Genomic DNA, 25,863 nt, shown 5'->3' on the forward strand with positions numbered 1-25,863 from the left:
GGTAAATACCTGTTTACATTTTCATACATCTTAGCACAGCATTTAACTCTATAAACACAGGCACCTTACTGAAGAAACTGGATAAACTAAATATGGAACCCAGACTTCTATACCTGATAAATGCTTTCTCTACAAATACATGCCTGAGCGTTTGTACTGGAATCAATGACTCTCTCACACAGAGCATATCATTTAAAGTGTTAGATTAGGAAGCATTTTATCACATTACTAAGTTACCATTACTTCACCAAGGTTGCATTTAGTTGCATTAAGGCATTTTAATATTCATTCAGTTCCTCAATAATATGCAGGAAGTGATAAAAATCAACTTGATTTATTTCAAATAAATAAAATAATTGACTGGAACCCTGAAACACGGATACAGCTTTCCAATTTCTGATTTCTTACAATAACAGTCAAGGAGGTATCAACTGACAAATGGAAACTGATTAACTAAATCCCTGATTAGCTTAGCATACATTTACTTTAGAAAATGACAAAGAATTGCTAGATCAATATTCCTATTCAATCAAATAAAAGATCATAGTGGATCAACATTCTAATGCAATGTTATGTAGCATTACCTGGATCAGTAGCAGACATGAAAGAGCCGAATAATAAGCAGTCAGTGAAGTGAAAATCACCAGAGTTCAGTTGATTGACCTGCACCAGAGCCTTTACAAAGCCATACATTATCAACCTGCAGCATTGGGAGAGAAAAAAAAGGCTGTTGAGAACAATTAAGATATGTTTTAATGTTTGTCTTTCCACAAACTTTTATTTAAACTATGAAGTTCTACACCAGAACCAGAGGTGGGCGAACTGGTAGTGGCAATTGGGACTGGGTCACCAAACTGGTAGGGACAGCAGGCTGGCCATGCCCCCAAACCAGTTCCCCAGTCACCCATGCTGTTGCTGGCATGATTTTTTGTCATTGTATAATGTTCTGTGCATGTGCAGAACAATACAAAGGCAACTGTGTGCATGTGCTCAACCCACGGCAGGCACACATGTGAAGTGAGTCGCGTGCATGCAAATTAAACTGGCAGTAACGCCGATAGCACCCACCCCTGTTCTACACATTAATTTGTTTATCAATGCAATTGCTGCTGTCATTTACTTTACAATTATCATGTCAGTCTTCTTCTACGTATTTTAACCCTGAAAAATTGGATCAAAAATTTCTAGACATTTGGGAAACAAAGGAACCCCCAAACAAATCTTTTTTCACTGACTATTATCAGTTTCCTCACTTAGATAATAATATATATCAGCCACTTATTTTTGAGAATAAAATGAAGCAAATTGAAGAAGAAATAATCAGGAATATAAGTAGTTCTTGACATGACCACAATTTCTGCCCAAAATTTCTGTTGTTCAGTCAGACATTTGTTAAATGAGTTTTGCCTCATTTTACAACCTTTTTGTCTCAGTTGTTAAGTGAATCACTGTAGTGGATAAGTTAGTAACCTGATTGTTAAGTGAATCTGGCTTCTCCATTGACTTTGCTTGATAAAAGGTCACAAAAGGTGATCACATGACCTTGGGACATCGCAATTATCATAAATATGAACCAGTTGCCAAGCTTCTGAATTTTGATCACATGATTATGGGGATGCTGCAAAGATCGTAACTGGGAAAAATGGTCATAAGTCACTTTTTAAAGTGCCCTTGTAACTTTGAATGATCACTAAATGGATTGTTATAAGTCAAGACAATATTATAAAACTACCTACTATCTAAACTTATAGACATTTCAAAGAAGTAGCAGAACATGAGGTGCTGTATTGAGGACTTCTGATGCTGCTAAAGGGTTTGTTTAGCAACTTTTCAGGTTGTATTGATTTATTTTAAACTAATAATATAAGTACAAGCTATATTAAAAGTTAAAGCTAGGCACTAAAAAGACAGACATTAATATTTCTGAGAACAGTCAACTAACAAGTCTGTGCTGAACATTATACATCAATCTTGACAATTTCAGAAAGGTGGAAAGGAAGGATGGAAGTTAAAGTGCACTTAACACTAATAGAAAATTTCTGCATTTATGTTATTTGATTGATGTAAGCAACATTAATGTTATTTTATCCTGTTTTATCACTTTCTGAATATATTTAAACCTCATAAAAGTTACTCCTTTCTGAAGTAAATATAAATGCCTTCCACTTAAATTCTTCCTGTTGTATCCTGAGCAATTTTACAGAACTTGGCCATAACAAGTACTGTTACATTGCCAGGGTTCATGTCCAAAGGGCCTATCATGGCAGCATGCTTTGTTGTGTAGCCACCAGTTTACATCTCTAGTCCATACTTTCTTAGAGTTCTGAGTCTGATCCTCTCTAGAAAATGGAGATGCCGTATCCATTTCTGCTCTTCTCAGCATTAGGCACAGAGAGTAGTTACTGTGTTGATTCCCACTGCCAACCCTCAGACATCAGTATTTGATTATTTACCAGCTTGTTGTTGTTGTTGTTGTTGAATGAAATGAAAAATATTTTTCTGTTGTTAAGAATTAGTATGTAAAAACACAGCATCATCATCCATTCAGTGGCAGTCAAAGCCTTCAGAGTAAGATAGGGTCTAAATTTTAGTCTCTACTTTCCACTGGGACAGCTAAAAATTAATATGGTTACCTTGAGCCTTGCATATACTTAAGCAACCCAGTTTACACCCCAAACTCTGCTCCTTTTTAATGTGAGTTGTGATGTATATATATTATGATGTATATATATTCCTCCACCCCCTGTTAAATCTACATGGAAACAAATTACCAGCAAAGTGAATGATGTACTGCAGAGTACACTTAGCAGATTATTTTCTCAATTATGATCTCAATTAATTATCCAATTTGCATGACTTCAGACAACACATGGAACTATACACTCTATTCAGCTGTATGAATGCTCAATACTAGTTCAGAGAAAGTGAAAGCATCTTCATTTACTTCTCTGTGTTTAAAAATGGAGTTTAGTATGTGAGGATGCAGTACTAAATAAAACCAGCAACTGAATTCATGCAGTTGAAGATAGTAACTGTACACTATTGAAGTTGACATTCATTTAAAATCACAAAGAAAAAAAATAAATTGAGTTGACATATTTGTTTATATGTTGGTCTGCTCTTTGTACTGTTCAGCCATGCTGAATTCTCCTTGTCCAGAAACCTGAATTCTTTTTATTGATTGAAAGTCGAAGAGAGGCATTCACCATTGTTAAATCATGTCTTTTTCTTGTAATCTTGCTCAAACATTAATGGATTTAGTTGACTAAAATTGTATTAAACACAGTGTTGTGCTCTGATGATTTTAATGCACATCTCAGTCACCTAATGCATTTTCGAGCCCACTACAATATCCTGCTCTTATTAGATGCCCTCAGGCTTTCCTGTTCCTAGATGTGATTACCTTATGGCCTGAAGCTTCTTTACAGCTGATACAGTGTGAAAACATACACTCAAATATAATGAAATATTTGGTTGTTATCTCAGAACAGAGAAAATGTAACACAATAAAACTGAGACACAAAATATGAATAGGATATTTGTTCATTCTATATGACAAGGACAAGCAAACTCAGACTATTAGGTACATTTAGAATTGAAAGAGTATGTCACAAAATAGCTGTGACTAGGTAGACCATTTTTACATCCATAAAATGGTTGTTATATTTGGGATATTTGGTAAAAAGACATATTTACCAGAAGGCAGATTGATATCATCACTCCCTGTCACCCCCACTCCATATAGTAGTATAAACATTCAGTCTTATTCTGCTGGTAAGTAGACAGACTTCCCAAAAAACTATTTTATATAGTAATCTATCTTTTTAATTTTTAAAGTATGTCTCCATGGAGTTCATGGAGTTCAAAGGCATGTCAGATGCCTATTTAGTCATTTATTTTAAAGAAAAGAATATTTTACTATCACAGTAAATTGAAGTGGCTGTGAATTGATATTCAATGAGATCTATGAATAGAACTCCACTTCTATGTACCACAGATGATTTGAAATTTGGGGGTTCTCCTGGACTCGTGGCTCCTGCTTGATTAGGACAGCTTTTATCCATTTGGTATAGCCATTCTACCCTTTTCTGGCTCAGTACACAGTTACTCAACTCCTTGTGAGCTGATGGTTGTATTATTGCAATTTGCTCTCCATGAGTTTGCCTTAAAGAATATGTAGAAGTTTAAACTTGTTCAAAGAGCAATTGCTTGGATATCTATGGGTAGACCTAAATTTGCCCATATAATTCATCTAATCCAAGAACTGTATTGGCTCAAGTCAACTTCTGAATGCAATTCAAAGTATTATCACCTCTGTACCTTATAGGTCTCAGAGCTATTATAGATATCTTTAAGACACTTGTGGGCAATAAGAAGAGTTTTGAGCACGTTTTCCTTATGCAGAAGTACCCTGTTGCCTATCACTAACCTAGTTTGAGGGCTTTATTTGAAAAAAAGATAATTAAGCTTTTTAAAATTGTACTTGCCAAAAGACAACTCCTTTATTCATGAGCAGTTGAGCAAGTTCCCCAAAGTCCTTAATTTGTTATGAGTAATTTATTTGTTCAGATATTGTGAGTGCAGGCCACCACTGCTTTAAATATCCTGTAAGTTGACCCACTGTGCTTTGTTCTTATGATAGCTTCAAATTGGGTATGTTCTTGCTCTCATCATCCCTATTACATTGAGGGAAATACTTTAAAAAATCTAGATTGCAAAAATCTGGATGACATTAGATGACAGGGAGTTATTTGCTATCATCTAATAGTTATTGAATAACCCTCTGAATGGGACGTATACCACAGCTTTCTAATAAAGGAAGTTCTAGGATCAATTGGAAAATTTTACTGAAAACCAGCAGAATTGTATCTTCTTTTAGGCCTCCTTTTGAATGAACAAGTGATGAGGAGAATGAGTGGAGAGAGACAGATGTGATATCAGGATGCTGTACTCACACATTTCCAGGTAACAGGAATAGACTTTTCTAAACAGTTTGTATGAAATAGCCATATTTTGTACATTAAAAATTATTTGGCTTAATTTGTTCACTATTCATTATAAATCTTTGTTGCATTTTAGATAAAAATATGACAATCAATTCACATAAGGTGAAAGTAGATTTCTGTTTAGTGAAATGAACCTGTCAATGAAGAAAAGCCAAACTGGAGAACATGGTGGTTAGGGTTCAATTTACATTAGAGACTTTATTACAGCATGACATGATATCTGAAGAACTGCTATGAAGAATATGTACAGTACTGAGTCTCTAAATAATGACTGAAATCTCATAATTACCAAGACAAATGAAGCATGAAACACTATCAACTGTAGACAGTTCAAAATTTGATGTTGCTGAATTTTTCATCTTACTGCAAATCGTTTGAATTTTAAATCAAGCTATCAAAGCTTACCTTAGTTCCTCACACTGCTTCCACACATTTTTCAAAGGAGCCAATTATATACATATTAACTAAATGAACTTTTAGAAAACATTTATACAGACCAATGAATAACCTTATGAAATTAATCAGAGCTAGCAAACCTAATTTGGACTACAACTATACTCAAGCAATTAATAATGCATTTGGAAGGCTTCCATAGAGGAAAAAATAAAGAAAATGAAAAAAGAAGCTATAAAATAAATTACCTAAAAGCTAGTGCCATTGTAACAATGTACAACAATGACTGGTATTCCCAGATGTGTACCAATATGAAAATGCTTTATCAACATAAACTGCTTGATTAAATATCTACTGTATTCATGCAATTTACATTTGAATCTTTATTTGCACTTGTCCATCAAATTATTTTTCTGATATATAATTAAGATAAGAAGGGAATTATTTTCCTGTACAAACTTCAGGATCCCCCTGAGATGCCTACCCACTCTCCAGGATTTGATCTCAAGGATGGTAATAGCTTGCCTTCTGGTATTAAATTTCCATTCCCTGGAATTGGGTCTGGGACAACCTGGGGGTTTATGGCAACTATGGTAGTACCTAGAAAACCATCAGCAATATCTTAAATGATTGTTCCTGAGAAGCAACTCACTGCTTGCCAAACATGCTTGGCTTCATGATTTAATAAATCAATGATCTATTAAGATGTTCCAGAAGATGGTCAGAAGAGATAATTAGAGCATCTTAAGTTTAGTTTAATGAAATTTGTATGCTGCCCACTCCCATTGGGACTCTTAAAGAAAGACCATAAGCAAACTTGACAAAGTCTAATTATGAGTCGTAAAGCAAAATATACTTTACCATGAGGTTCAAATCTAGAACCTGTATGCTTTATATAGAAAATGTATCTTTTTATTTTATCCCCTACTAATATGCTTGTCAAGTCCAAATCCTACTCCACTACTTGATTTAGTTGCCAGTACTTGTAGAATTGAAAGAACCAATTGTATGCTAAAATTATACCTGAACTATATTTCTTCAAACTGCAGACTAAGGAAATCACATTTTGAAATAATACTTCATATTCAAGAGCTTCTAATATAGAAGATGCACATAAAAAAAATCTGTAGAATGTTATAATGCATGCAAAGTATAGAGAAAAGAATGGGGTTCATCTTGTTGCACCCTGGTACCTATCAGTGTTAAATATTAAGGTTATGTAGTAACATCAGGTGTAATCACCTGATTAGCTTGAACAAGGAGATTCTAGAAGTTGTAATCCTAACATATATGAAGACTACCAGACTTTTTCAACACTGATGGGGGAAATTAGGAAAGGGAGTTCAGTAGGTATGAACCTCAGTGTCCACTGTATTTGGTGTAAATATTTTGGTCAAAATGTCTTATTTAGCCTTCTGTTGAAATATAAATTTTTATAGCTTAGGTTCATGCAATTTACTAAATTGTAATAAAGCTAGGTTGTGGTTTAGTATGATTTTTTTCCATAGTTAAGTATGATGTGTGCACCTACTCTGTGTTATAATTTTTCCCCTATGGACATTTTTCCCCCTATGCAAATATTCAGTTTCCTGATCCTGAAGTGATATAGTACTGATATAAATTGCTATAAAAGTATTGTTTATATTAGATAAATGCATTTTCCCATTTATAGTTCATTATTCAGTGGAGCCTACTTTAAGGAAACTGTTACTTTATATATCATAATATCCAATTATTAAAACTTGAGAATTTATTTTTATTCAAAATGCTCTGGAATGGACTTTTCTGATATTTTATAAAAATATCTAGCTATCTCTGCAACCACCCTATTTCTGGAAAATGGAATTATACAAACATAAAGAGATAATTAAGATCACTTTGTGACTTTCGGAGTATTAGAAATGAGATTAGGGAACAATTCATTGTAGAGTCTGGAATGATTTTAACCATAAAAACATGTTTGACTATATTTTCATTTTTTTATTGGATTAACTAAACTATGCAGGGAAATTAATATGAAAAAATAACGACTAGAAAATGGAATGACTTAAATCTATTAATTTTCTTAGGCTATTGGTAAATAAAATACTTCACATGTTTGGGAAGGCTTTAGTTGATTTGTGTGTATGTAATAGTATGTTGGTTGTTGCTCAGGTATTTTTGATATATGGTAGTGTTACCATTTTCCTCGCTTGTGTTGGTTGCATTGTAATCATTGGAGTAAAAGGCACTTTTTAATAAATTTCATGGATGTTCTGGGTTGCTGCAATGCTTGGCATTCACACAAATCAGCCATTAAATTTAGGTAGGATGACTAAATTTCACTGTCCAAATAATTTGAAAAACCGTGAGATTCTTAAAAGGGAAAAGGAAATACAGGTTTTCTTTTGATTGGCTGATATTCTTATGAGGTAGAAATGAGCTTGAGTTAGTTCAAACCACTTTCTACTGTGCTCATCTAGATATCTGGACCATCTAATTCCTTCCAGAATTTGCATTTTGTAAAAAGAAAGGGGGGAAAAAATCCATATTTAAGTATACTTTCATCTCTCAATTTAAAAATGTTTCCCTCCTGCAATATATGTATTTTTCAACTCTGAAATGTTTTTGGTCATTTGGGAATTGCCAAAGTTGTTAGATAATTAAGTTTGTGAACTGCACATTGGAATATCTCCCAGGCAAAGAAATACTTAGTAAAGCTGTTGCCTTCCTCACTAGCTTTCCGCTTACTGAAAAATTGTAGCTTGGGGTATTTCCCTTTTCCCCTGTGGCTGTTTGAAGCATTCCCCAATGGATTAGTTGATTATATAATAGAGAAATCTATAAACTCTGTTATAAAAAGTACAGCAATGAAGGAAATGAAGAATGCTGTAATTACATAACGTTCATTAAGCCCTTGATTTAATTCCAGCAAAATAGTAGTTTTGAGCGGCCATCTCAATAATCAAATAGTCTCAGTTTGGCAATTAGAGAATATTTTAAGCAATGGGGTACCTTTGCCAGAGCCTTTGTGTTTTGCCCCGATGGTTTCTAATCTATTCATTTTGTTGTATAGCTAGCTATATCATAAGATCACTTGGTGTAGATCCAGGATAGTCACTGTTGAGTAGGCCCTAGAAAGTATCTTTCCGGGTTCCCCACCCTTTTAAACTGTTGCTGGCTTCTGTTTCTCTCCATAGAATATTGGACTCCAAACATCCAAGGTGGCGCAGTGGTTAAATGCAGCACTGCAGGCTACTGCTAGATCAGCAGGTCAGCGGTTCAAATCTCACAGGCTCAGGGTTGACTCAGCCTTCCATCCTTCCGAGGTGGGTAAAATGAGGACCCAGATTGTTGGGGGCAATATGCTGACTCTCTGTAAACCGCTTAGAGAGGCCTGAAAGGCCTATGAAGCGGTATATAAGTCTACTGCTATTGCTTGCTATTGCTGTTCAATGAGAGATTTTAAAAGAAAGCCAACTGATTCCCTTATGCAGTGATACAGAGACATGAAATGAAAATGCCCTTTTTATAATGGGAATTAGGAAGGTTATAGAGAGGCAATGATGTTCAAAACTTTCTAGTTCTGGCAATACAGTTGGCTGGCAAACTGGAATGGCAGTCTCAATAATATTTGAATTGGAGAAGGGTGTCCTAATCAAAGAGGAATTGCTTCCAGGCATGACTAGAGAAGAAACCTCCATGTGACTGTCACATATTTAAGATTAAGGGATATTTTATTGTTCTGGAACACACACACACACACACAAACACACACACACACAGACACTACACAAAAGCTATATGGAACTTTACTAAAGAAGAGTATTTTATTCTTCTGTCTTCTGACATTTGAATTTTCTACCAAATAGGCAGCGGGGGGGGGGGCTCATTCTCACATGCGCAGGGAGCACGGCACAGGGGGATTAAATTATGGGGGTGGGACACAAGCGTGCACGATAGCGGGCTTTAGGCACCTAAGGGGTTAAAGGTTCGCCATCACAGTGCTAGCCCCAAGAGTCTTTTCCATGCAGAGCCGTTTACATGAAGTTCCTCTTTTCCAAATAACTTTTAGAATATACGTTTCTGCTGATCTGAGATGCAATGCACTTTTGCTGATAAATATGCTGACTGGGATATGGGATGATGATATGGGAAGAGGCAGGGTGGGGCACTCAGAACTCCCTCTAACTTGAGACCCTCACATAATCCTGATATGCACAAAGACTCCCTTAATACTAAAAAAAAAAACAAAAAAACCCCCAGCATAGAGGAGTTTAGTCACCTTTTCAGAATACTTTTTCTTTAAATGTTCCAGAGCTGAATGTTCCAGAACTGAAAATAGCTGTTGAGGTTCAGTCTTCATGTGTGATCCATGGCTTAAAATTAAGCCCTATTAAATAATAATTGAAAAAGCTCAATTTGAATCTGACTAACTTTGCTTGGAGATATAGATCTGAAGGTCTTCTATCCTTTTTTCTTCCTGCTGTTACTGTCGAAATAGAAGTATCTTAATTTGTCCCACTCTCTGAGAGAAATTCTGAGACATTCATAATTTATTTAATAAATTCATAGCCCCTGTATGTCATATAAATGAATATAATGTTAACCACTTTCAGTTTATTAATTAATAATTAGGATATGTGTAATTTTATTTGTTGATTTAAATGTTTATATATAGCTGCCCATCTTATCAAATCTGGGTGGATCCCAATCTAAAGTTAAAACAGCGTCAAAGCAATATTAAAACTAAAACACTAAATACTTAAATGTTATATTAAATGTTGAGAGCATGACATGAGGATTTCCAGAAAATGGCTAGCATTGTGCTCCTAGTCAATTACAAAACATTATTGAGAAGAAACTTTGGTTTTAAGAAAGTGAGGCTCCATTGTCTTAATGTTTTTTTTTAAGTGCTTGGGAAATATGCAGGGTCAGAAGCATTCTTAAAAATAAAGAGTATGCTGGAAGTTGATGAGGGCAGAAGATAAGACTCAAACAACTATGAAAGTTTGAAAGACAAAAAAGTCATTAAAGTATATCGGCATGGCAATGTTAATCAGGAATACATTAGCAGACAGCAAGAATTAAAGATGAGGTTATTTAATTTGTGGAAGATAGATTATTTTCCTCTTCAATTGACATCTTTAATTGGCCTTCTCTTGATAAGAAAATATGGCTTTCTTTGCAAAATGACACATTGACAATAAAATTGCAATAACATTTGATGAATTGTGCCCTGTTTAAAAGAACTTTCACTTTATAGAAGTAAATCTAGCTCCAATGTTTTAGTAAAAGTGAGTGATGGGTTCAGTTTCCCCAACAAAATCTGTTGGGTGTTCTTCCACCAAATCTCTGGCTTGACTAATTCCACCTTCACAATAGGTCAACCTTCAGGATTCACTGGATATCATGTCTTCTTCTTGATCTTACAATAAGGAATTATGTTCACATTCACTTGAGTGTTGTGGGTTGACTCTCACTTGGGGAATTCTCATATTTAGGTGAATACAAATATAATGGTACTTTGATCTTGGTCCTCAACATGATGTAGCTTGGAGTTAAGGAGGCAGGCCAAATTCTGCAGAGTCATTTGAACCAATTTGTCCTCCCTTTCCCCCCCTATTATTCTGGATTTCAATTTACACTGATATAGTTTAAAAGCACAACCAAATGTAACAATTTATCCCACAAATCCAAATTTTTACATTCTGTATAGAAATCTGGCATCTGCCATATTTGATTGAAAAGCAGGTGACAATAAATTTAAAACATTAACCCTGAAAATGAAGTAAAATAGAAATATAGATAACTAGATATTTCCAGGCAAATATCCTGTACAGTGTCTGACTTCTGTACTAATAAACACTAACTCTAACTCTAACTCTAACTCTAACCCTAACCCTTTCCCCTTCTTGTTTTTCAGCAGAAAATAGTGAGAAAAAGAAGAAAATAGATTGGAGGTGTGACAAGGGAAATGGTACTTCAACTGGAACAAAAGTCAATAGAAAAGAGAAGCAAACTGGATGAAAAATGAAATAACTATTTGGATCCATATGAGTCTTCACGACATAATGGGAAGATTATGGGATGGTACCTCTCATTATATCCACATAGATTAAAGGGATTAATTTCAGAACCGAAGAAGCTTCTTGGATGAGAAGTGAAATATTTTCAAGGAAAAAAAGAAACAAGAAAGTCCAGTTGCCTTTTGGAAAGTATCTTTGGGATAATTTAAATCCAGTTCACACTGTGGCTTTTCACATAGCTTCAACACACAGATGCTAGAAAAACAATTATCAGGAATGTTAATTTTCCTCCAGTTTAATGACAATACTCTATAACAGTCAGTTTGCTATGAATCATGTATGCCTGTGACCAGTGGTGGGATTCAAATAATTTAACAACCGGTTCTCTGTCCTAATGACCAGGTGGGTAGGCGGGGCTTAGTGGTCATGTGACCACATGGGCGTGGCCAACTCAACATTACTCAGGTTGATGGGCACTTTGCCTTAGCTGTTACAATGTAACCGGAGAGGCAGCTTTTGTAAGCAGGGCAATAAAGATTAAGCTAGAAACAACACCAGAATGTTTCCTTCCTGCCTTCCTTACAGGATTAGCCCTGTAAAGCAGAAAAAAAAACCAAAAGAAGATTTCTTCCAACAACTGGTTCTCTGAACCTCTTAGAAAGTTAAGAACCGGTTCTCCTGAATAGGTGCAAACTGGCTGAATCCCACCACTGCCTGTGACTATGTATCATAAACTGTGACTGTTCGTGAAACATCATCATAAAACGTTTTTCTTTGTTTATATATGGATATATATATATATTTGTGCAACTACAAATTACTTTCCCATTTTGTCATTTCTAATAATGTCTTTTCTATACAGATTTATGGAATGACCTTAAGTCCTACATAAGTAGGTTTCTTCTGTAAATGCTTATACTCTCTAGATGTGTTCCTTTTCTTCTTCTAACCACTTCAAATTATGTGCGATTTCTTTTTAATATTTTTCCCACAGGCTGCCATCATGTATTATTCCTTTTATGTAAATGACATTTTTTTCCAGCAGTGCATTTTTCTTAAAACAGCCACAGTCAATTACACATGAGTAACTATCTCCAGAACTGTCTTCAGTAGTCACTGTTCTGTTGAATACTGTGCCAGTTTTAAGTCTACCCACTTTATCTAGCTCGAGTCTAAAGAATTTGTAAGCCCGAGTATATATTTTGTTTAAACTGTAATTAGAATGCACAGTTCGGCGCTCTGATGACTTAAGCATCTCTAAAATCCACATTAGTCCTGTACCTTTTTGGCTGAAATGATTAAGTGGAAAATTGCTATAAATGCTTCCTGGGTGAAGCAAATGAATGATAATTAAATCAGATGAAGTGGAGATGCAACTGAGAGACTTCAGCTGTATTTTGCATTAAGCATTTACTCTACACAATATTCATCCTTTTTTTTAAAGTGTAAAAGGATTTTTATATTCCTTTGATAAATACGGCTGTTTTTAAGAGAAACATTTTTGTGAACAATTGGCAACATGTGGCATTACAGGAATGGAAATCTAGTTAATACATGCAAAATCTAAATATGGATTACCCAATAATGGTTCTGAATATCTTAACATGCTAGCCCCATGATGGCGAACCTATGGCACGTGTGGCACAGGTGGCATGCAAAGCCATTTCTGAGGGCATGTGAGGTGTTGCTCTGTCAGTTCCAGCATGCAGGCATGCGCTGGCCAGCTGATTTTTGGCCTTGACTTTCAGCTGTTTTTCACCTTTCAGAGGTTTCCCTGAAGTCCATTTCTGAACTTCCTGTTTGCATGTTGGGCCATTTTTCGCCTTCCCCAGGCTCCTAGAAACTCCTCTGGAACCTGGGAAGGGCAAAAATCAGACCTACTGGGCCCACCAGAAGTTGGAAAACAGGCCATTTCTGGCCTCCGGAGGGTTTCCAGGGGGTGGGGGAGGCTGTTTTCATCCTCCCTAGGCTCCAAGAAAGCCGTGCACGTATGCACAGGGCCGCGGGGGGGGGAGCTCATTCGTACATTCACAGGGGGCATGGCGCAGAGGACTAAATTATGGGGATGGACACGCAAGCGTGCAAGATAGCACGCATGTGCGAGCTTTAAGCACCCGAGGCGTAAAAGGTTTGCCATCACTGTGGTAGCCCCAAGAGTCTTTTCCATGCATAGCCCTTTACGTGAAGTTCCTCTTTGGCAAACGTGGCCAACCTGAAACTGTCCAAATGTATTGAAATAATAACTTTCAGGATTGCCAGTCACTAGGCCCAATTGCCAGTCACTAGGCCCGCCTTCTGCCAATTACCTCCCTGCGTCCCATCAGATCGCATAGAGTTGGCCTCCTCCGTATTCCATCCGCCAGTCAGTGCCGACTGGCGACTACTCGGAGGAGAGCCTTCTCTGTTGCGGCTCCGACACTATGGAACAATCTCCCCATGGAGATTCGTACCCTCACCACCATCCAGGCCTTCCGCACAGCCCTCAAGAACTGGCTAGCCCATCAGGCCTGGGGATAAGTTTACTTTTGCCCCTCCCGAATGTTGAGTGAATGTTGAATTTTACTATTTAATTTACTTTTGTACACATTTCTTTTTGTATTGTCTGACACTCCCTTTCCTTTTGACTGTAAGCCGCCCTGAGTCCCCTCAGGGAAAAGGGCGGCCTATAAATGTCTAATAAATACAAATAAATACAAATACAAATACAATGGTTACTATACTTTGGTGTAGGCTCATTCTGACCACAGTTGCTATAAACCAGTTATGTGATTTTCTGCCCTTTCCTTATTTTAAGACAGGACAGGAAACTTGCAAACTATGGCTAAACTATAATTTAACGATCTCCCCGTGGAGATTTGGACCCTCGCCACCCTTCAGGCTTTCCGCAAAGCCGTTAAAACCTGGCTGTTCCGGCAGGCCTGGGGCTGATGAGTTCCCAGCCCCACTCGAATTGTTGCGGCTGTTGATGAGTTCTTAATCTGTTTTGTATTTGTCTGTCTTTTCATTTTTTTTGTACTTCCCCTTTTCCCTATTTAGTTTGTTAGCCGCCCTGAGTCCCCTCAGGGAATAGGGCGGCATACAAGTTCAATAAAACTAAACTAAACTAAACTAAAACAAAGCATAAGAACTGCTTAGAGTGTATTTAGAGTAAAACAAAGAGTGGCCTTGAATGTATGTAGAGAAGAGAGTTTCCTAAAGATTTATCTTGTGGCAATAAAGACACAAGCAGGGAAAGTCACCTGGTGGCTTCCTTTAGGGCTATTTAGTTCCTTCTAGGTAAGGAAAGGTACTGAAGGATCACTTTCAGGGCTGTTCTAAGGACTATTCTAGATCTCTGTTGTTTGAATTTGGCCAGAGCTGGGATTTGGCTGACAGGACCTATGCAATTTTCATGTGGCACAGTTTTGCTAAGTATCTGGGAAGAATTCTGAAACCTGTAAGCCCTGGTAAAGTGGACTGGAGCTACACTCTCCCCACTCCTATTTAATACCTACATGAAGCTGGTGTAGCCATTTCTTAGTACAGTGATGGCATTGTACATATATTCATGATATCCTGTCTTGGGCCAACACGCACCTGACCTGAAAGCTATTTGGTGTTGAATGGGGAAGAAAAGTTTTTGGCTCAATCCTAGCAAGTCACTGGGTTTTACAACCCCAGCTGTGTAGATTTGTCACCTTTTAACTCTGGCAAAGGGTGTGCTTTGCCAGTCAGAATTGGTGAAAAACTTGGAAGTCTTCTGGACTCACAGTTCTGCCAAAAAGTAGCACGTGGCTAAAGGAAACCTTGTTTTTCTTCTATACATTTTTGCCGGGAGTCTGCTGGTACTGCTCTTTTTATAAGATGGGCTTATTGTTTTGACTTCAGGCTTCATGGTTTTTATGGTTATGTTTTTTATGGTTATGTTTTAATCTTGTGTGCTGCCCAGGGTCAATCTTGTGAGAAATCATTTAAATTAATAAATTTTAGTATACTTTTTCCAAATCTAAAACTAAGTTCATATTTTCCCTCTAGACACAAACCAGAGATGGGTCCAGAGGTGGGTCCACTACAGGATCGGGTGAACTAATAGTGGAAGTGGTGGGAGGCTCCACCCACCTGCCCGGATGCTTTTGCACATGTGCAGAAGTGTTGCTCACGCACGAACGAATCGGTAGTAAAAAAAATAGAAACCCGCCACTGAACCATACTCCCTCTAAAGAAATAATTCTAATTAGGAGAAAATATTTTTGACCTTAATACCTATATATCACAAACATAGAAATTTACTAGCCAGTATAAATCCAATATATAATCTACCTGACTTAAATAAGTCAATTCAATGTTTCCATATCCGCTTACTTACAAGCATGTGTCAGAGCTATATTTAGCTTTTTGAAAAATAATATAGGATGAATAATTTCACTATTTCACAAACCCATGATTCGAATAACCCACAATTGATTGCATTTACACATTAAGTCCAAACCTCTTTCCAAAACATTGAGGTTAGATTCAATGTAGGACATTAAGCTATAACATTCAGATACAGACAAATATAGTATTCTTTTCGGTTACAAGACAAATTTTTAAAAATAAAAATTGGCATAATCCTATCTCCAAGATTTAAAATCGAATGAGGTTTAGGAATGGCACAGATTATTTCATATTATTTTACATGTTAAATTAAAAAACTGTTTTTAATTAAAATTGGGATTTTTGGGACATCATTGGAAAGGTTATCTACTACAGTACTGTCCCTTATTTAGCACAAATCAATTCGCTAAAGATTAAAATGCTACACAGTTCAGAGATATAGTAATGCTGTAGCTAATCTGGAAACAGATTTTGCAGAAATAGGTGTTAAAACACTGTCAAGAAAAAAAAAACCACTGTTAAAACCATAGGGCTGTGGAATTGCAAATCAGTCAATTCTATGAATAGCAGCAATTATTGCTTTTCTACAGTCTCATGGTAGGATTAAAAATAAGTCAGAGAGGAACTGACATTTTCTACTATTGTTTCCACATTCTATTATTTGTGTAGACTCTACCAAACACACTTGAATGTGCTGCAGAGATAACCATTAATAAGAAGTAAATTGGGCTGCCTGACATCACCACACTTTGCTTTCATTATATACACACTTCATCTCATGATATAAAGGTAAAGAATTGCAGATATTTTATACAGGAATGAAGAATAAAGCTAAAACGTCATTGAAGAATAAATCATTATTATGCACATCGCTATGTATTTTATTACTGTTTATTACATTCATTCCCAAAGGTTTAGGTCATTAATGGGATGTAGCAACAAGTGAAACCAAAAATATCAATGAAGAATGCTTCAAACAACCTTTTTACTAAGGACAGGCTGCATTATAGAACTAAGACTCTATATGTTAATTTTGCCTAATTTACTCTGTAAAATTGTTAAACATAATATGATAAAAAAGACTACAATTAATTTTACTTTGACAATATTCTTTTAGTCTTTAGTTGTAAAAGCAATCAGATCATCATCCTCTTTTAACAACTCCGTATTTCCTTGCGGGGTGGAGTCTGGGCAACTGAATGGAGCTAGCAGAGTGTTTAGTGGCCGAATGTCCTTCCTGTCGCCAATGTGGAGTTTTGTTCAGCAGATATATTCTCATTGTGCCCCAAGAGAGAAATATTTGCCTCTACCTAGGACCGAACTCACAACTTCCCTGATTGTGAGTCGAGAGCTCCACCTCTAGCCACCGCACCACCCCTACAAAAGCAATCAGATGCATATTTATATTTTAAAGATAAGTAGAACAAGTTATAAATCTGGGAAACCTGTAGCCTAAAAGTCACTTGCCTCTCTGACCTACAGCTTATATTGCTTATAGTTGAATAAGCCATGAAGCCTTAGGCATTGTCAAGATCAAAGTTTAAAATGACCGACTGACTCACCTGCCTTCCAAAGATATTGATGCTCTTTACAAAATGTTTATTGGAAACATTTGATAGAGCATTAAGAACCTTCAATGTGAGAGCCATGATCTTCTCTTCCTCATGCTTTTCTAGGTAAATCAATCTGTTGCATCATCCACTGTTCTCAATTTAGCTCAAAGCCTCATAATACCTTGATTCTAGCTAGGAATATCCAGGATTATCCCGTTTTTGCAAGACAAAAATGTTTTATAGCAGTGAATTACCTATAAGAATGCTTGTCTTTTACGGACATGTTAACTATCAAGTCTTTTTTTTTTTTTTTTTAAAAAACCTTTTCTTTAGTCTTTTAGTTTCTTTTATGTATCCAGTATAATATATTCTTCCATGTCATTCTTGAAATCTGTCAGCTCCACTTTCAAATTAGTCTTGTCAGATAAAACTTGTTCTACTTCCAAAATATCCTTTAAACACATTCTATCTATAGAAGTCTACAAAATCTTAAAATTAACTTCTGGGTTCATTATTCAAAAATATTCCTCAATATATCCAATGTTAAAATATTTTGCTCCATTTTATATTTCTAAGTGTTCTTCTCCTTCAAAGTGTAATTTTAATTCTATCTGGTTCTCTTTAGTGTCCAGTTTTAAAGTCTTATTTTTTTTTTTAAGAATTCAAAACAAAAACATTTCTCATGGGTAGGATTATTATAATAAATTCCTAAATGCTTATTTCAAAATTTTCTGGACCCTTAGCCTGTTTGCAACTTTTAAAAATCAAAGATTGTTTTTTTTTTAAAAAAAGAAGTCCTTAAAATTTCTTTGTAAGGATTGAAGGAAGTACATGAGCCATGGTGGCGCAGTGGTTAGAATGCAGCCTTGCAGACTAACTCGCTGTTCACTGTGATGAGTGCGATTCCTTCAGTCCTGACCAGCTTGAGGTTGACTCAGCCTTCCTCCTTCCAAGATTGGTAAAATGAGGACCCAGATTGTAGGGGGCAATATACTGACCCTGTAAACTGCTTAGAGACGGCTGTAAAGCACTGTAAAGTAGTTTATAAATCTAAGTGCTATTGTTATTTAGTGCTGTAAAACCTATCAACCTAAAAGTTCTTAATGACTGACTCTTCCTTTATCTCTTAGAGGTCTATAAATATATTGGAGACCTCTGTCTTATGTTATCTTAGTAAGTGCAACTATCTGGTGATCTTAAGTCCTCTTTTTGTCCTGAGATAAATTACAAAGAACTGGTCTAATAACCAGTTCTTAATTTCTCTGTGGTTATAAATTTTCCCTCTAGTATACCATTTTATTATACTTCTGTATTAAATTATATGCAATTTAATATAACTTATTGCTTTGAAAAGATTTTACTTTAAAATACCAGGTAGAAACACTATTTAATAAGTTAATAAAGCAAAAGTCTTTTCTTCTGGTTCATAAGCCTTTTGGCAATGAAAGCTATTTCATGAAATGAAACTGCCAAAAGAACAATAATAGGGGGTAGATGCTAATCATACTGAGCAAGAAAAAAATTCTATGTTGTGATAAATATTGTCTTATCATAAAAAATATTTTTGGTATATTTAAATTAAGTTTGTAAGACTTAAATCCAGCAGTTATTGGTCAAAAGAAAACACAATACCACAAATTATAGGTTGGTATTCATGTTATGTTTCTACGAAAGAAAGCTATAGCTTTATCCCAGATTTTGACATAGGTTTTGGCTGTATCAGGCATGTAGCTGTTAATAGGGAGGAGCAGTCTCAACACATCTGTGCAGGGCAGAGATGGTATTCAGATGGTTCTCTATGGTTTGGGTGAACCGGTAGCAGTGGCTGCAGGAAGCTCTGCCCACCCGCTCTGACATAATGCATAAGCACTGCGCATGCGCAGAAGGCAGTGTGCATGTGCAGATGCAGCATGTGCAAGCAAAGTGAGCACAAGTGCATGCACACTCACATTTGCAAACAGGTAGGGAAGGTAAGTGAATCCCACCGCTGGTGCATGGTATTTCTTGCTAGCATTGTTGTCTGTTTTTATGATTTATTGTTATGTTGTGAGCAGCCCAGAATTATTGCATAAAAAACTGGTGGCCATATAAATCTTTTAAACAAACACATGCCTTTTCTTAATATGAAGCTTGAGAAATCTTAATCTAGCTTTCAGTTTGTGATTCCTTTAGAACAAAATAATAAAAACCTTGTTCATAAATGTATCTCACTGAGAAGTGATGATACTAGATCAGGCATGATAGACGAGAAGGCTTTGGGATTTGAATTGTGTTTTACAAATCCATTCCATGACAAACAACATGATGGCAACATTTTTTCAAAGAAACACATACTATATAGCTACTTCTTCTTTTAAGGAACACCCCCTTCTGTCCAGATCACTTAAAACAATTCTAAAATTTAGAACTTTAATGTAAAAAAAAAGAAGTTTCTGAAACCTACATCTGATAGAAGTGATAATTGTGAGTCTTACAACTACCAGTGTGTTTTCACAGGGATGACACAGTAGAACTGTGTAACTCACAAACACAAGTTACTGTAGTTATTAATAGAAAAAATGTACAAATCCAGATATAGAATTCATCACAAGTTCATGTTTCAAAGCTATTCTTATCTTACAAGAAGAATATTAAACAATTACCCCAGCAAGTCTGTGATCCTAGGTGTGTTGCAATTTTACTGGGTACTACAATTAGAGGTGAAAAGGAATGCATTTTTTTTCCAACCTGGAACAAAGCAATCAAAATTAAAACATTCCAGCAAATTGTTTCACATTGATTGTGTTCTGACGGAACAAATGTTGAGTGTTACTAATGTTTCAGCCTATCATGCTTCTTTCAAGTGGCTTGGCAAGGACAGGCTTCCAAGGGCACAAAAGCACTGATGAGTAAATTTATTACAGAAGAGCTAATGAAACCATTACAGAATTCCACTTACTGCTGTAAATCAGATGTAATTTATATATTCAGTCTTGTACCTCTTTCCCCTGCTCTTATTTAACAGGCTAAAAGTCACTTTCTTTTGGATAAGAGAGACAATTTCCATCTGTCTTTTTGTTTCGGTAATACTGATCTTATACCAAGCTGTTTGCTTGTTAACATATGCGAACTGGCTCTCATGCAGCCATAGAAAAAATGGAAACTTGAGCTAAGTCCCCTTTCCTTGTTTTTCACCAGAGCACCACAATATGAAAATCTGTCTCATACTAGCCAATTTGCAGCAGGTCGAAGCAACTGTTATCAAATCTGTAAAAGGAGTCTGAAGGGAAAAATATCTAGCTAGTTATAGATGACCTCTTGAAAGTTCAACACAGCTTTTACATGGGGTGAAATAACACGAACATTTCATATTGCAAAGGCATTATGCGATGTGATCCACAGGAAACAAAGTGAGCCCCCTGCCTAACAAGCAAACAAATCATAATGGGCTGGTTATGTCCAAATTCAAGAAAATCAATAGGTTTCTTAGAAATAGTTATACTATACAGCTTCTGAATTTGAATGTTGAAACTTGGGAATTGATTGTGCTGAATTCTAATACCAGACTGTCCATACTGTCAGCATCCAGTTATATCTCTTAAGAGCCCATTTTGTCTTCATTACTAGATGAATAAAGCCTGTAGTGTTAGAAATGGTGTTTGAAAAGACTTTATCCAAAGGGTGGGCTAAAAAGCTGTTCTGTCCATGCAGAGCTTTGATCCTTCATGCCCCTTCTCCCTTCTATAAATAAAACTGTGAAAGTCTGGCTAAAATATCAGTTAACAGGAACAAAATCAATAGCCAAGATACCATCTAAAGCTTCATCTGAAATGTACCTATGGCAAATACCAGCAGAATGTCTCTCTAAAGTAAGGATTTGTAAGATTGCAATTAATGTCTCTGGAAGATAATAAAACATCACTCAAATATTATTAATACAAAGGAATCTTCATACAGTATTTATATTTGATGGGAAGTAGTACTGCCACAAGCCTCCAAAACAACATCTCCAAAAATAATGTGTAGATGAAAGAAACTTCAGAGCATAGAGAAATTTTTACATAGTGCTTTGGTGTTCTATTTTCTGTTGCCTTCTCTTTTTCTTCCCCGAAGCACAACATAGCATGCCATGAAAAAGAGAAAGAACTCCTTGCTTCAAAGTAAGTTAACCTGCCTCTAGGCATTCTTCACAACTAACCCAGTTTGCCATATTTGAAACATCGTCTCTTATACCAATATCTGTTCATAAAAATTAAGATCAACACTTACAAATGAAAAGATGGAATTTCTTGTGGCGTTTGCTCCAAACAGATTAATGGAAACAATTTAGAACAATTTCATTTAGAAAGAGAAGACTACATTTTGATGTGTGTCAGATTTTGAATAATTATCCATATAAAAAATAAGGCGTATCATTTTAGATATTAGGAACCATTTGCTTATCAAACTGTAATTTATGTGATTGTATAGTATTATAGCTGGATAGAAATGACTGATAATCAGATAACAAATTTAACATTAAATCTCTGTTTGTATGCTATGAGATGGGCTAAATGCACCACGTAATTAATATGGGCAACTCTACTGCATTACAAATAGATTAATAACACATTACAAAGGGATTATTTAAAGAAACAAAAACAAAACTGACAATGAAAACACTGGCAAGAGTGCTAAGGGGAGAAAATAAATTATTGCAGGAAACAAGATTCAGATTGAAATAAGTCAAACAATGGAACTTCAACACCATCACTGAAATGGAGTAATAATACCTCACAGATGGTGACACAAGGAATGTTTCCTGCCTGCATTTTTATATATATGATTGCTTTGTTCAAAAGCAACAGCAGTTAAAACCATCATTTTAGCCTTGTCCATCCACTGCAGGATGAAAGCCTCTTCCACATGTTTCCAACAGACACACACACACACACACACACACACACATCACACATATGCATATACACACATACACACATTTTCTCTCTTAAATCAAAACTCTCTAGCTTATCAGATTTCTATTTTGTCACTCTGAGCTAATTCAGCTAGTGGTGCAGCCTACTGTAAAAGGAAAATATTTTTTGCTTAAAGCACTGCCTTTGGCATGATCACCATCTAGTGGATTTGTGAAAGAAGACACATTTCCTCTAACACTAAAAAAGCCCGTATTATGTATCTGTAAAACATATGATACCAACAACCTCACAAATATTCCCGTAGTCACAAATCAGGGCTGGCCTTAGGCAGCAGTCTTAGATGGAGTATCTAATAAGCACTGAAAGTCAAACCAGGAGACAGGATTCAAGAGGAAGCAGAATATCAGGAACAAATTGGATGCTGAGAATATCTAAAAATAGAAAAGGAAATCCTCTTATGTATCTTCAGCAGGGGCAGTAGGGTGAGATGAAGATGTATGCTGAAGCCCCACTTTTTTTGGCCATGTTGGGCCATGACGATTCTACAGAATTAAGGATGAAATTATCAGGTAAAATAAACAAATTTAGATTATTCATAATTTGGTTTCCATTGTGAAGGGGTAAATATCATTTTGGCAGTGAACACCTCATTTGAGACCTATGGGATTAAAATACCTGGGCTAGTGGCAGTTAGATAAGATCTGGAAAACCAGGAAACATTTTAAGGAAGAGTAGAGCTATCAGTGCTGAAATACCACAAAGTTTGTTAGCTGAAGGAAAGGTCTAAGTTGCTGAGAATTGAGGTTCAACAAGTATAGGTAACTGGCAGAGGGATGAGAGTAGGTTTTATTGAAGCTACTCTTTCTTGATGACAATGACAATATGATTATTTGAATGCATACACTTCAGATAAACATAACAAATGCAGGATAACAACAATTAAAACTGTACTTTCAAACAGCATTCAGTAGTAAAAGCACAATATTATCATCTCAAAGTAGTATTTCATTCCATTCAGTTTAATGGCAGGTGTTCACTCAAATGTTGTTGAAATAAAATAAAAGTCCCAACAGTTCCAAATAATGTGGGCCCAGATGAAGGATGCTGAAAACTATTGCTTAACAGCATTTGGAGGGCCACAATTTTCTGAATGCTGCTCTAAAATTTTCATACCAGGGTAAATTCTGTTGAATTGTAACAAGAGTAAGTAAATTCCAAGGATATGAGTGGAGGAAAAATGCTGAATTTTATATATTGGGGTAGGAACTAATGTCACATCAATCTCTGATCAGGTCCCTTCCCCTAGCATCCTTGTACAAACTTGTGTATGGATAAAACTTTCTAATTTGAAATAGCTTTTTTTGTTTAATTTCCTATTAGTTTTTATAAATGGAGCTCAGCTTTAATCAGCTGTTGCTCTAGGAATAATTTTTTACATTGTAAACACTGTGGGTATAGCACCTAGTATGCCAGTCAGGGGCCAGGAATCAAAAAAGCCAAGTGAAAGCAGACTGAGTGCTATCTTGTCATTGAAATGCAGTGGAGCAAGGAACTATTAGAACATCAATAAAAGTCAAAGGAGCAAAATTTGTATCTATATTAGCAACTTTTAAAGAAACTATAATTTTATTGTAAATTGGGAAAGTGAAAAACGGGTTGACTAAAGGCAGTTAAAACAGCAACCTTTCTTGAACCAAAATTGGAACTATCCATGGTACTGGAAGAACTTACCTATTTTGTTGTTTAGTGGCTTATAGTTTGTATTAGGTAGGGATAATAATGCTGGTAAGTGATACTATTTGCATTAACCTTGGGTAAAGAACAGAAAAAAGTACAGTGTCATTGTAAAACACTGTTTAACTTTGGAAATAACAAGGAAATAACACCTTGAAAATAATCTGGTGCTAAGCATTGTTAACGTGAGACCAAGTATTCTTGTCAACCTTGTAGAAACTGGCCTAATGACAATTCTTAAACAATTGTAACACAAATCCAACAGTAGCCTAGTTGAATTTGAAACCATTACAGAAGGGATGAAGTAAAATGTTGTTTTCCCTTACTGTTTTGGAATCCCATTTCCCTTAGGCAGGTAGTTTTAAAAAAGAAGATTTGGTGGCTAGAGCAAACCAGTCTGATCTTCTGCATCTGAAAACTAGACAGATTAAACTTTATTAAACTATCTATATAATAAGTGAACCTAGATTTCATTTTTTAGAAAAAAAAACCTTTTGTTTTGCTTTTAATCTTGGTTTGGACCACATAACGGGCTAGATTTATGGTTAGCTGAGCTCAACATGCATGCAAATGCAGCTGTCATCTCAGTATTCTCACTGAAGTAAATTTCTAGCCACATCTGTGCAAACTAAGTTAACCTTTGGAGGAGAAAGGAAAAGCAGACTGAGGGCAGATACTCAAGGGGTAAGACAAGTGATCATCCTTGTGGCATTCACACAGCAGGTGATAGCAGACATTGCTTGACCTACATTTCTTTATGAATAGACTAATGAGATATTATAGGCCTATTCAAAAGAGGCTATCTTGATTTCCTGAGATGAAATTTGGTGAAGGCTAAAATTGGATCCCCTCTTTTATAAGTATGAGACTCTGAAATAAAACCAGATGATTTTAATTTATTATTTTTGTTGGCACCCTTTCCTTGCAATAAGTGAAAGTCTGCTAAATATTCACAGAAAGGGCAGTCAGGGGCTATCATTAAAAAGTGCTGATTGAAGGATCAGCAGCAATTCTCTGAAACAGATTGCAAATAGATAGATAGTTGGGTTTACCATCAAGTATTCATCCATCACAGAATTGCTGGCAAGTCACTCCCTTGTTGATACATATACAATATTTATATGATATATCTCTTGTCATATCCATATTATGCATTCTTAAACGTTTAATTCTTTGCATTAAATCCTTAATTTTACATTGGTAGAGTAGTTAGGAAATGTGCAATTGTTCTTGACTGAGGGCTGCCTTTAATGGAATGAAATGAGCTAAGAACAAGAGCAATGGGGTGTGTTGACTATGATGTTAAAGTAGAGCCAGGCAGATCTACTTTCAATCCTGGAACTCACTGGGTCACAGAGAGCTTATTGTTCTTTCTCAGCCTAAACTATCACAATGTGGGATATAAATGAGGAAACGAAATGGTAGGTATATCAATCTGAGCCACTAGAAAAAAGTGTATGTGTGTATGTATGGGTCTGTGTATTAAATTAAATCACCTTTCATAGATAGATAGATAGATAGATAGATAGATAGATAGATAGATAGATAGATAGAAAGAAAGAAAGAAAGAAAGAAAGAAAGAAAACTTATTTAATTTAATTTCACTTATGTTTGTATAAATCACCCTTCTGAGTATTTAATAATTAGATCATATCATTATCTTAAAAATGTAAGCTTTTGGAGAGATTCTGAGGACTGCATCCAAAATTGCTGGGAGCCACTTAATGATTTTAGATGTCAAATGTACCTTGAGGTAAGATACAGACAGATACCTATCTAGAAACGTTCTAGTCACCATTCTCTGTGCATGTATAATATTGTAATTGTTGGTTCTGTCTGATATAAAAGCTTAGAGAAAACACATAAATTCTTTACCTTAAAAAGTAGAAGTCAAATAAAGAAACCCAAGTAAGTTTTT

General features: G+C 35.8%; 1 protein-coding gene across 1 annotated transcript in view; it reads right to left on the bottom strand.

Annotated features, from left to right (window-relative positions):
* Positions 1 to 25,863, bottom strand: part of SLC9A9 (solute carrier family 9 member A9) — a 248,132-nt gene that overhangs the window by 187,914 nt on the left and 34,355 nt on the right. The window contains 1 exon segment of the mRNA XM_032225596.1: positions 585 to 700. Coding sequence (XP_032081487.1) covers positions 585 to 700 — 116 coding nt within the window.

Source organism: Thamnophis elegans, chromosome 10, assembly GCF_009769535.1.
Source record: "Thamnophis elegans isolate rThaEle1 chromosome 10, rThaEle1.pri, whole genome shotgun sequence".
NCBI lineage: Eukaryota > Metazoa > Chordata > Lepidosauria > Squamata > Colubridae > Thamnophis > Thamnophis elegans.